Raw genomic sequence first — 11,686 nt, 5'->3', positions numbered from 1 at the left:
GAGAGAGAGAGAGAGAGAGAGAGAGAGAGAGAGAGAGAGAGAGAGAGAGAGAGAGAGAGAGAGAGAGAGAGAGAGAGAGAGAGAGAGAGAGAGAGAGAGAGAGAGAGAGAGAGAGAGAGAGAGAGAGAGAGAGAGAGAGAGAGAGAGAGAGAGAGAGAGAGAGAGAGAGAGAGAGAGAGAGAGAGAGAGAGAGAGAGAGAGAGAGAGTTAACGTTATTGAGAGAGAGAAAACACTTATATTTTCCTTAAAATTCCAAATTAATTTTTTGACTTCCTTAATCCTGAGTTGGAAAAATACAAATGTACTGAAATTACACCAATAAATTCATAGGCCTGCTTATATTTTCTGTATTTAGGAAGGCAAAAAATATATAAAATTGTTCATATCTAGAGGATAATCCCTAATATAAATATTGCCTTAAGAAAAAATAGAATGTAGTTCTCCATCACAAGATAGAGAGTATAAATGCATGAAATATTCTAAGAAAAATAAATGACATAAAGTTGTTTATACTATCTGTTTAATGAAAGTAAACATCAAAATAATTATTAACATGGCAAGACTTTAACCATTATTGAGTCTAGGTTTTGTTCCTGACCATCACTGAAGACTTCTTTAGAGCTTCATATCTCTTTTTCCAGTTATACCAAGTCAGATATTGAGGTCCAGTTACAGCAGACTGAGCATACTTCCCGTTAAGGTTTGAGTAGACACATGAATTGTACCACCAGGCCCCATATCGCTGTTTAGCACAGTCACTACTCCAGTTGTCGTTGTCCTGGTCCTTTGTTGAAAATTTCATTTCTTTGTGATAAGCCAAACTGTCACCTGGAAAAAGTACAGACGCTTTAGAAGGATGAGGTGACTTACGGTCCCCGGTAAATTAACAAAAAATTAAATGTCCAAAGAATGACTGCACTTAAAGGTACTTAAACACAGATTTGAAGTTAATATTTTCTCATTTTTTCTGTATAGTATCACGATTTATAAATTTTAATAGCATTTCACACAAAAATTTATTAAAAATCTTATTTCATTTAAGGTAGGTCCGTACTTTCAGAATTTTCTGTCAAACTGTTTATTTTTCGATTTGAAAATCTTGAATAAGTCATAATCTAACTAAAACACCCATAAAAAACATATCTTTGCAGGTTAATTTTCATGCAACATGTCTCTGAGTATGTACCTCTAAAAATTGAACAGCCAAAAAACATAGAAGTGTAACATCATATTTCATTTAGTTTTGTACCAAATCACATCCAATTATTGTTAAAACTTAAGAAAATCATAAATATTCATTTGTCAAGAAAATATTTGAAATTTCTATTTGAAAACACTAAAAAATTGATGTTGACTCTGTCAAAATCTTTCAGAGAAAAAGCTCAAAATATCTTTATTTTAAATATTCCTCAAAATCTTATATGTTTATATGCTATTTTTTCTTTATAATTATTTAGAATTATATCTAAGGTTAGTAAAAAAACATACTTTATTATGGTTGACCAGAAAAATTTTACAAAACAGGCTTTTGAACACCTATACCCCCATTTTTGGAATATCTATTTTTTCAATCATTCTTCGCAAAACTTATAAAAAAGTTAATTTAAAAAGATGATATAGGATAAAAAAATAAAGATAAATATATCTCAAGTTAGTTTGTTTAAAACAAAAATTAAAAAGCTTTAGGTCCATAAAGGCAATTAAGAATTCTCTGTCTGTGTACATACTAAATTACATATAGATCCTATGGACAGAGTGCAAAGTGGTTATTCCTATAAATAATGTACATTAAATGCTTTGTGTGCACAATGACACTTTAATTAACAAATATATACTTGCTACATTATTTTCAATCATCAAAAAAGATTTTATTTCAATAGACAAGGATAATAAAAATTTTATATTGGTGTGTAAAATTAAAACCGGATCCGTAAAAGTGTGGACCTGCCTTAAAAGTTATTAAAACTTTAAATTTTTTGGCGGGTTTGATTGACACATCCTTGCACTTTCACAAATTTTAAATTTATTCTTAATCCTTAGGAAAAGTGGCAATTTTGATGTGTTTTAATGAGAAATATTAAAACTTTTATCAAGAAAAATATTTTCATTCAGAGTAGAAATGTTAGAAAGCAAAACACCTTCACAAGTATCGTCATTCCGAACTAAGAGATGCGTACAGAGTTTAGCAAATCGAGCACACTCGTGTTATGTACACAGTTTTTGTAAACAGGGCTCGAGTTCTGTTATTGTTGATATTTAGAATTTGTTCAATCGTCACAGTCTGCTTACCACAACTGCACGGACTGACAGTATATTGTATTTAATTTGCTTTCGAACTTGCCTACTCTGAATTTTCTGGATTATAGTATTAATAATTTTCATTTATATAAAACGAGATTGCCACTTTTCCTAAGGATTTAGAATAAAATTAAATTTGTGAGAGTGCAAGGATATGTCAATCAAACCCGCCGAAAAATTTGAAATTTCAATATCTTTTAAACGAAATAAGATTTTTAATTAATTTTTGTGTGAAATGCTATGAAAATATATAAGTCGTAATATTATAGAGAAAATAATAACTTCAAATCTGTGTCCAAGTACCTTTAAGGACGTAATTTAGAACCTTTTCGGCTATCCACTGAAAGCCTCTATAATTTCTATAATTACATAAAACGCTATTGAAAAGAGCATGTTTAAGCCATAAATTCCGAAAATTGAACTGAACCACTTTAAATTTTAAGGTTGCAGCAAAGGGGCGGAGACATTTAAATCGCATGGAAATGGTTCATAAGCACATGGTTTTCCATATTTAATCTACATTATATATGAAAAAGGCGGAGAGGAGGGTTTCGTGTTCATTGTGTACAAAAAATAAATGATTTATAACCATATATATATTTTCATTAATATGTATCCACGTAAGTATGTAAAGTAAGTAAAGAGTAGAACATTAAGAGAAAAAAAGTTCATGAAAACAAACACAATTGTGATAAATATATGTATGCATTTTGTACGCTTAGGTTGGTAGTGTCTGTTGTCAGATTTATTGGTAGATGAAAATGACACTGAAATACATTTTTATCAGTTTTCTGAACATAATGGACTGTCTTAGCATAAATGAAAAATAATTTGCAACCTGTCTAAATAGGATAATTTGAAATAAATACAGTGTACATATGTGGTAAATCCATATATGACCATGCCATTTGATTATTAGCAAAGTTAATTTTCAAAAAAGTTTTTATCGGTATTCAGAGTACAAAGGACAATGCATTTTAAAAAAATGCATTTCGGCTTCTACATTATCAATCACTGCATAATTTTCTCTATCTAACGTTCTTTTAAAATTGGAATGCTTAAAATACAACAACTCATGTATTAATTATTTGCTGTCAAGCAGCGAATTAACTAAATCATAAAATAATTATGTGTTCGTACCTACAATGTATTAAAAAAAATGACATTTCCACTTTATCTTAATCATATCGAATAATAATTGTGGACTTAGTAGTAACGTAAAAATAAAATAATTTTTTTTTTTTGGTGTGATGGTGGGCTCCTACCCTGACCTAAAACTAGTTGGGCCCCCGTTTTAAAAATTTCTGGATCCGCCACTGCTTTATGTACAGCATGTAATCAGCAAAATAATACCTCTTTGCTTTAAAATACCCCGAACAAAAACACTATAGTGAAAGAAGTCAAAGGAAACTTTAAAACGCCAATAAAATGTACGCAAGGATCTTCAATATTTTGAAGATGTAAGTACGTGTAGATATAAGAAGAATTTTCCAACGACTGATACAATGAAAGCGTATCGAACATTTGAATGTCACGTGAGAAAAGTGATTATAATATCAAACGTGTCACATGGGCTGACACTCGTAACCTGCTAATTTAATAGCTAACTCGAGCGAAGTTTGGGTACATTTTTTTTTTAAATTAGATATGAGCCGCAACTTGGCCAACATTGTCCTTTGGATATGTATAAGTTTTAGTTAAAATACACATTCTGTGCAAATGAGAAAAATGGCCAAGTTGCGGCTCGATGTAAACAATGTCGTTGAAAACTGGTATGCATATGAATAACAATAGAAATGAGACAAAACTGTTCGACCCCCGTCTCAAAAGCTAGTGTCGCTCGGTATTATTGAATACTTTCATGCAATATAATATACCAAAACCTGCTCTTAAGATTTTGCTTAATACCTATAAAACATAAATTTTATGACATTTGGAATTTTATTTTGCGCAAAACATCGGGATCCAACTCTCATAGCTTAAGTGCAGTCATTCTTTTACTAAAAGTTTTATATGTAACTATATTCATTGATATGTGTACCTTATTGAAATACTTTTTTTAACAAAAAAAAAAAAGAAATGTGGTTTGAAAGATATAAATCTTTTATTTGGGTATGTGTATCATGTTTACATCCAATTCCCATTGAATTTTGACCCCACCCCTCTGTTTATAGTAAAATCTACCTATATTTGAAAGGAGAAAATTGTATCTTACTGCGCTCACATGCCATTTAAAAAAAACGTAAACTTTAGCTGGCCTTTCCCATTATGAACAGATCGACAGATCTGGATTTTCTGACGTAAAAATAAATTCATATGCTTATCAAGGCACCGGTGATACTTTCTAAACGACCAATCGGCTAATTGAAGTGCGTTACGAGTGAGTACCACAATAATACAAGCAAGGGATATTTCAAAAAAGGATTTTGAACTAAAAATGTTATTTAATAAGTTTCCTAACATTTAAAATGTTAGAATATATCTATTCAAAGCTCGACCATTGTGAATTCTGATTGGATGCCCTTAACATCATGGAACAGCGTGAGAAGTGTAAAATCATATCAAAGCAAATACCTGCTGTTCCAGAAAACCCAGACACAGTGAGTTTGTATTTGCTGGCTTCGTTCCCTACATAAAATTTGGAGTAATGAGCGTATGCTTTGTCACCATTAAATCGTTGTAGCTCAACCCGGAGTTCTTGGTCCTTGTTCTTTGTCAACTCATAGATTGCGTCATTTCCTTTGTAAAAAAGAAGTACCTGTACACCTTATATTTTTGAATTCTAAAGTGTTGTTTATATCTGTTTATGTTAAACATATTCTTGACAAAATGGCGTTGGTCATCAAAAGATTTCAGTTTTAAAATTGTCGAATTTTAAATTTATTTAGTTTCTACATGGAGCACCTCTATACCTTATACAGGCATCACGTGAATAAATTATATTCCATTGTACATGTCTGCTTTTATCTATTTTTGTATCAAAATCAAGAAATATGTGTTGCACACAAATTCCACTTATAAATTTAAAAAAATTTTGCACAAAAAGTATTTTGTTCATTGTGTGGGAAAACTTAATATTTACATGTAACATGTTTTAATGAAATTTCCTTAACACTTTTTATACCTTAAAGACAAACGTTTGATGAAAAATCGTGATATTTTCTTGTGTTATACTCTATCGTAAAAATCCTGTTTCATTCATGATTTCACACGTGCGGATCAAGAAATACTCCATGAGATAGAGGAGGGCGTTCACAAAGCCAAGATGTACATAACTTATTCAGGGTATTTTTATGAAAAGTACATATGAATTCAATAAATCAATATACCCCCGTAAGCCCTATGGAATCCAAACCCTTTACCCCAACGCCGCTGTAGATATTTTCTTACTTTATAGGATGACCTTATTATTATTCAAAAACAGTTAAATGAAAATGGATTCTAAAATTATATTAATCATTATTAAAATGAAGATATTATTGTTTCCTGTTCAATTTCATAGCTATACGAAACTAGAACCGATTCATACATGTAGAAATTGAAATTATTTCTTTCAAAGAATTTTATTTCACTTCTTTAAAATAACTGAAATGTTTTTTTTTTATACACATATTATAAGAGATGCCTTATAATTTATATGTTACATAAACCTTTCTTACCAATCCAGTAGTTTTTAGAGGCATCACCAAATCCTTGTTTATACTCTGTCCATGTTCTGTAAAAATCTGTAGTGCCGTCCTTTCTTCTTTGTATTGCCTAAAACATATAACATGTTTGATAAGGTTGTCTTTTTGACTTGATATGAAGTAGGTTTCATTAACAAACCCGTGCATTCGTTTAGTGAATTCGAGCATGTCCCGATTGGATGTACATGTAACATACCGTCCAACCCCCTCCTTCTGTTGTCATGTCACAGTACACTTTCTTCTTCCGTTTTCCATCCGGATAAATTTTGTATACACCATCCTTTCCTTTCCGACCTGGATTTTTCTTTAATATGGTTGCACAATCTTTATACTTTTTACCTTGAAAAGGAGTCTAATGCACTGTATGTTACAGGTATTTGCAAATAATATAAAAGTACTGTTTGAAAATAAGATGAGAACTGTTTTTATGCTGTGAAATTTTTAAGTAATAGTATCTGTCTTGCAAGAAAACAACGATAACATTTTTACAAAAGGAACTGTAAGATATTGAGAAAAAACCATGTTATTCTATTACACAGACAGAGTTAGTACCTTTGGCATAAGGACTTATTACACACTACTTAACAAAAATAATTGACCGTTTTGAAACACACCCTTGGATATTTTCGTCACATTATATGTAGAGACGACATTCACTTTGAAGGAAACAGGATGCACAGTATTAACATGGGATCCGGCCAGTTTCCAAAACCAGCGAGAACTCTGCAGATGTTGATGAAGTTTAGCTGCAATTTTAATAAAAAAAACATTTGAAATTATTTTTCAAGACTATCTATGATTTATTTATTAAGAATACCGAAAAAGAGCAAGATTTAAAAGTTTGTATTTCATGGTGACTTAAGGCAGGTATCCACGGCAAGATTTGAATTATAATATCTGTATTATAATATAATATCGTACTGTGTATACACTCTTAATACAGTGTATCATAAGATTTTTCGAATCTTATAAAACTGTATTAAGAATAGAGCAATGCTCTATTTCCTAATACAAGTCTTAACTTACCTATCACTTTCGACCAATGAAATGTAATGACACTAGGGGTCATCCTATTTTTATCAATACTAAAAAACACATGGTAAATAATAATGATCGACTTTACTAGTAAAGACATCGAAAAACTCGTGGCTTAATGGGAAGGGGAAACGGACTTGTGGAAAATATCAAGCAGTTCATAGTACGATGATAGACACTGCTATCAGAGCCTCATCCTTCATTTTTATTACCTTGACAGAGAGAAAAATAAATTATAAGCAATGAATTTAATATCTACCCATTTTATACGGTATAAACTGGGTTGGAACAGCTTATGCTTTTTTATAAACCGTAAACCGGTAAACTGCCCCAACACAGTTTATGCCGTATAAAATGGATAGCTAACAGATTCATTCGTTGGATATCAATCACTTGTATTCTAAGAAATATTAAGGGTTCAAATCTTCGAAAAACTACTAAAGTCAAGTTTCATATTCAATCGAGGTATAAAAATATTTACATTAGTTAATTAAAGTAAACAGAAACTCATAAGCTCACAAAAATACTTAATACCTTTTCACGCCCTTTTTTCAAATACACTACAGGGAAAATACATCCCGTAAATCAATAGACTTTTTTTTTTACAAAGAGAGATAAAAGATCTCTTATTTTATTAAAATGTGCTTCAAAAACCTGTGTTAAGAAAATATTACTTTAAATTTTTATAGATTTTATCATTAAGAGCGATTTGTGAAGATTTCTGAAGAGGGCATAAAAACATCTTGAATATTCCTCAGACAAAAAGTATAATTTATATTGTCTTTTTTTCAGAATCTAAAATATTATCAATCTTAATAATTCTTATTTGCAAACATTTAAACATTAAATTGTTCAATTAGATAAAATAGTAAAGTGAAGAAAACAAAAAACAATGTTTTGACATTTCGGTTTGAAATCTCACCTGAAACGCAAATAATTCTTATTTGCAAACATTTAAACATTAAATTGTTCAATTAGATAAAATAGTAAAGTGAAGAAAACAAAAAACAATGTTTTGACATTTCGGTTTGAAATCTCACCTGAAACGCAGAAGAAAGGATGAAGTTCATAATTTTTTATCTTAATATTGTGTTGTTATTGTTTATTTTTCTCATGTACAATTTTTTTTATGTAAAAAAATGTTAAGTATAAGAGAATAATCTTCTTCCATCAATTATATAAATATACAATGTACGTATCAACAAGTCAACTTTACAAGTAATATTACAATTTGTCATGAGTTTTAACACACTGCAAACAATTATTTCAAGAAAAAAGATTGATTTTCAATATTTTGGAAAAATATTATTTTAAAAATTTGAATCATTAAATCATCAAATGAAAATTGTATATCATATACCTTTGAATGACGGAGGAACTTTGTCGCCATTCGAGAAAACCGAAAAAAGAACAACACAAAAGCATATCTGGAGTAGAGTCTTCATACTGTTCAATCCGCAGTACAACCATGATTTGTTTTTTAAATAGTACGTTACCAATGCAATCTCATCATTATTGAGAAAGGAGATACCATTTTCATGCAGGAGAAATCGATTTTTGGACATTACCTTTACACCCAAAGTTATACAAGATAGTATGAAAACATTACCTTTACACCTAAAGTTATACAAGATAGTATGAAAATAGAATTGTATTGAATTAATTTGCCTTCTAATTAAAAATTATTATTTTTTTTTTATTTATATTGCTAAGGTGAATAAAGAACACCAACCCATAATCCAGGGGGGCAATGCTGTATTTAAAGGATTTCATTTTCTTTATTAATTTTTTTTTTGCACAAAAATAATTTATTTGCAAATAGTATTAAAATTTTAGAGAGGGGGGATTGATGTATGGAAGACATAAAATATTATCTTACGACATGAATTGTAGCATGTATATTATTACATTAAAATGTGGGCGTAGCACGGCTGTCGTCATCACACAATGGTAAACATATATATAGTTCCCTCTAAAATTTCATCAAAACTATTTTTTCAACAAAAAAAAATGTACAACGAAGATGGAATAGTTCATGTTCCTTTCTTTTATGATATTCCTTGCTTGGCCCACCTAAATTAACAAGTTAATGGTGACTGGAATGTAAGATGTAAGGTCGCTTCTAGTGATTGCCTAGTTTGATTGGAAATTCACAAGATATATTCAAACTTTGACTTGTGAGAAAGAATTTCGATAAGCAACTTGATTTTCTATGGATCGATACTCATGTTGGATTGAATAAAAATCAACAGCATGCTTGGTATGTCTTTTTTTAAAACTACATTAACATAATGACTGTTTGATATGAATGCATTTTGATGACAGAACCTTCAGACCAAGGAACGTTAACTGGCAAGATTGGAAATATACAGCTTACGTCATTTTTATCTGTTACAATCATTTATATAAAACATTCAATGAAATGGGCGGGTACAATTCGACGCGGACGCGGGGAAAACAAAGGATTGAAATTCTAGTTTGAAATTCATTTTCAATCGACCTGAACTGTTTTCAAAAGCAAAGTGTGAATGTACATGTATGATCCAAAAGACAAATAATTTCAATTCCCAAATACATGTTGGTTGAAATTATTATTATAATGATATGAGTTTTTAGCCTATAATATATTATTATTATTAATATATTATTAAGAACACTTGAAAAAGTCATAGAAGACATTTTCAGAAGACTGCCATATGATTCTAGAAGGGGGGGGGGTCAAAATTTGTCGAGTCAGATCATGCATTGTACCAAATAATTTTTGGAATGACAAGAGCTTTTTTAGTTTTGTCTTCAGTGAAAAATGATAACAACTTACTTATTTATTTTCGAGATAATAAAGCCCCCTCGAAACACAAAACACGTATACATGCATAAATTATACCAAACAGAAATCAAATACTTGTCCCTTCATATATTCCTTGAAATTTTGGACAGAAATTTCCTTTTTATTTATTATTTCCAAACTATATAAATTGAGATCATTTGTTATCTGGGTCAGTCAGTAATAATGTGCCTTCTAGCGTAGTTGAGTTGGATTGAAAATGAATTTCAAACTCTAATTTCAATCCAATGTTTTCCCCACTTCCGCGTCGAATTGCACCCGCCTATTTCATTGTCGTCTATCATTGAATGGTTTGATAGTAACCGATAGAAATGAAGTACGATGCATATTTCCAATTTTGCCAGTTAATGTTCCGCAAACTTGTACAGAGACGTGTAATATTACTGTTAGTAAAACTAACTTTTCTTTCATGTAATTATGATTACTTTAGATTACATTAAGTTTTCTTAATGTTCAAGGACAGCAGAATGTTTCTATTCAGTCTGCTCTTTTTGTCCCCCGCTTTCGCGAAAGCGAAGGGACATTAAATCTCATTCGTCTGTCTGTCTGTCCGTCTGTCCGTCAGTCTGTCAGTCTGTCAGTCTGTCCGTCACAAAAACTTTAACCTTGCCCATAACTTTTGATTTAGTGGAGCTATGACTTTCATATTTCACATGTGTATTACTTGTGACAAGACCTTTCTTTGGGTACCACTAAATTTGACCTTTTGACCTTGGAGTTTGACCCACTTTTACACAAAAATTCCAACATTTTACTTTGGCCATAACTTTTGAATAGTAGGTACTAGGGCTTTCATATTTCACATATGTATTGTATGTAGCAAGACCTTTCATTGGATAAGAACAACCTTGACCTTTTGACCTTGACCTTGGAGATTTACGTACTTATGAAAAAACTTTAACCTTGACCATATCTTTTGAACGGTGAGGACTAAGGCATTCATACTTCACAAATGTAATCTTTGTGAGAAGACCTTTCATTGGATACCAATAACTTTTACACTTTGACCTTGACCTTGGTGTTTTAACAACTTTCAAAAAACTTCAACCTTGGTCATAACTTTTAAACAGTAGATACTAGGACTTTATATTTCATATATGTATTCCTTGTTGTAAGACATTTCATTGGATACAAACAACCTTGACCTTTTGACCTTGACCTTTGAAATTTATGTACTTATGAAAAAACTTTAACCTTGACCATAACTTTTGAACTTTTTAAAAAAAACTTTAACTCTGTTCACAACTTTTGAACGGTAGATACTTGGACTTTTATATTTCACATATGTATTCTTTGTGGCAAGTCCTTTCATTGGATATCAACAATTTTGACTTTTTGACCTTGACCTTAAAGATTTGCGTACTTATGAAAAAACTTTAACCTTGACCATAACTTTTGAACAGTAAGGGCAAGGGCTTTCATACTTCACATATGTAATCCTTGTGAGAAAACCTTTCATTGGATATCAACAACTTTGACCCTTTGAGCTTGACTTTAGGCCAAGGTGGGTACTCAGTGCCCACCTCTACTGGGCACTCAGTACCCACTTTTGAAAACGGTGGGTACTGAGTACCCACCACCTGTTTGCAGCGTTTAGGGGGGTCCCAGATCCCAACTCGGAGTGTGGAGCAATAGTACTCGACTAGGGGAACATTTTGGGATACTTTTGGAAACTCTGGCCCCACCCCTCCGGACTGTAGGGGGGGTCGGGACTGAAAATCAGGGAATTTTTAAAGTCGTCATATCGTAATGTGTGAGGTGTCATTGGATAGGTATGGACGAGTACATTACAGATATATAATTTTTTTTTCGGTAGGACGT

General features: G+C 31.3%; 1 protein-coding gene across 1 annotated transcript; it reads right to left on the bottom strand.

Annotated features, from left to right (window-relative positions):
• Positions 1–534: 534 nt before the first annotated feature.
• LOC134260380 (fibrinogen-like protein A) lies at positions 535–8,465 on the bottom strand. Its single transcript, XM_062742951.1, has 6 exons — positions 8,381–8,465; positions 6,600–6,731; positions 6,182–6,324; positions 5,959–6,055; positions 4,874–5,038; positions 535–829 (listed from the first exon to the last, which is right to left on the bottom strand). The coding sequence occupies exons 1-6, from the start codon at positions 8,463–8,465 to the stop codon at positions 582–584; spliced, it is 870 nt and encodes a 289-aa protein (XP_062598935.1). The 3' UTR covers positions 535–581.
• Positions 8,466–11,686: the final 3,221 nt, after the last annotated feature.

The sequence above is a fragment of the Saccostrea cucullata genome, unplaced genomic scaffold (genome assembly GCF_032062105.1).
Source record: "Saccostrea cucullata isolate Sc308-1 unplaced genomic scaffold, CSIRO_AGI_Scuc_v1 ctg13069, whole genome shotgun sequence".
NCBI lineage: Eukaryota > Metazoa > Mollusca > Bivalvia > Ostreida > Ostreidae > Saccostrea > Saccostrea cuccullata.
Note: the sequence above shows the minus strand (reverse complement) of the source record. Positions and strands in the feature narration are given on the sequence as shown.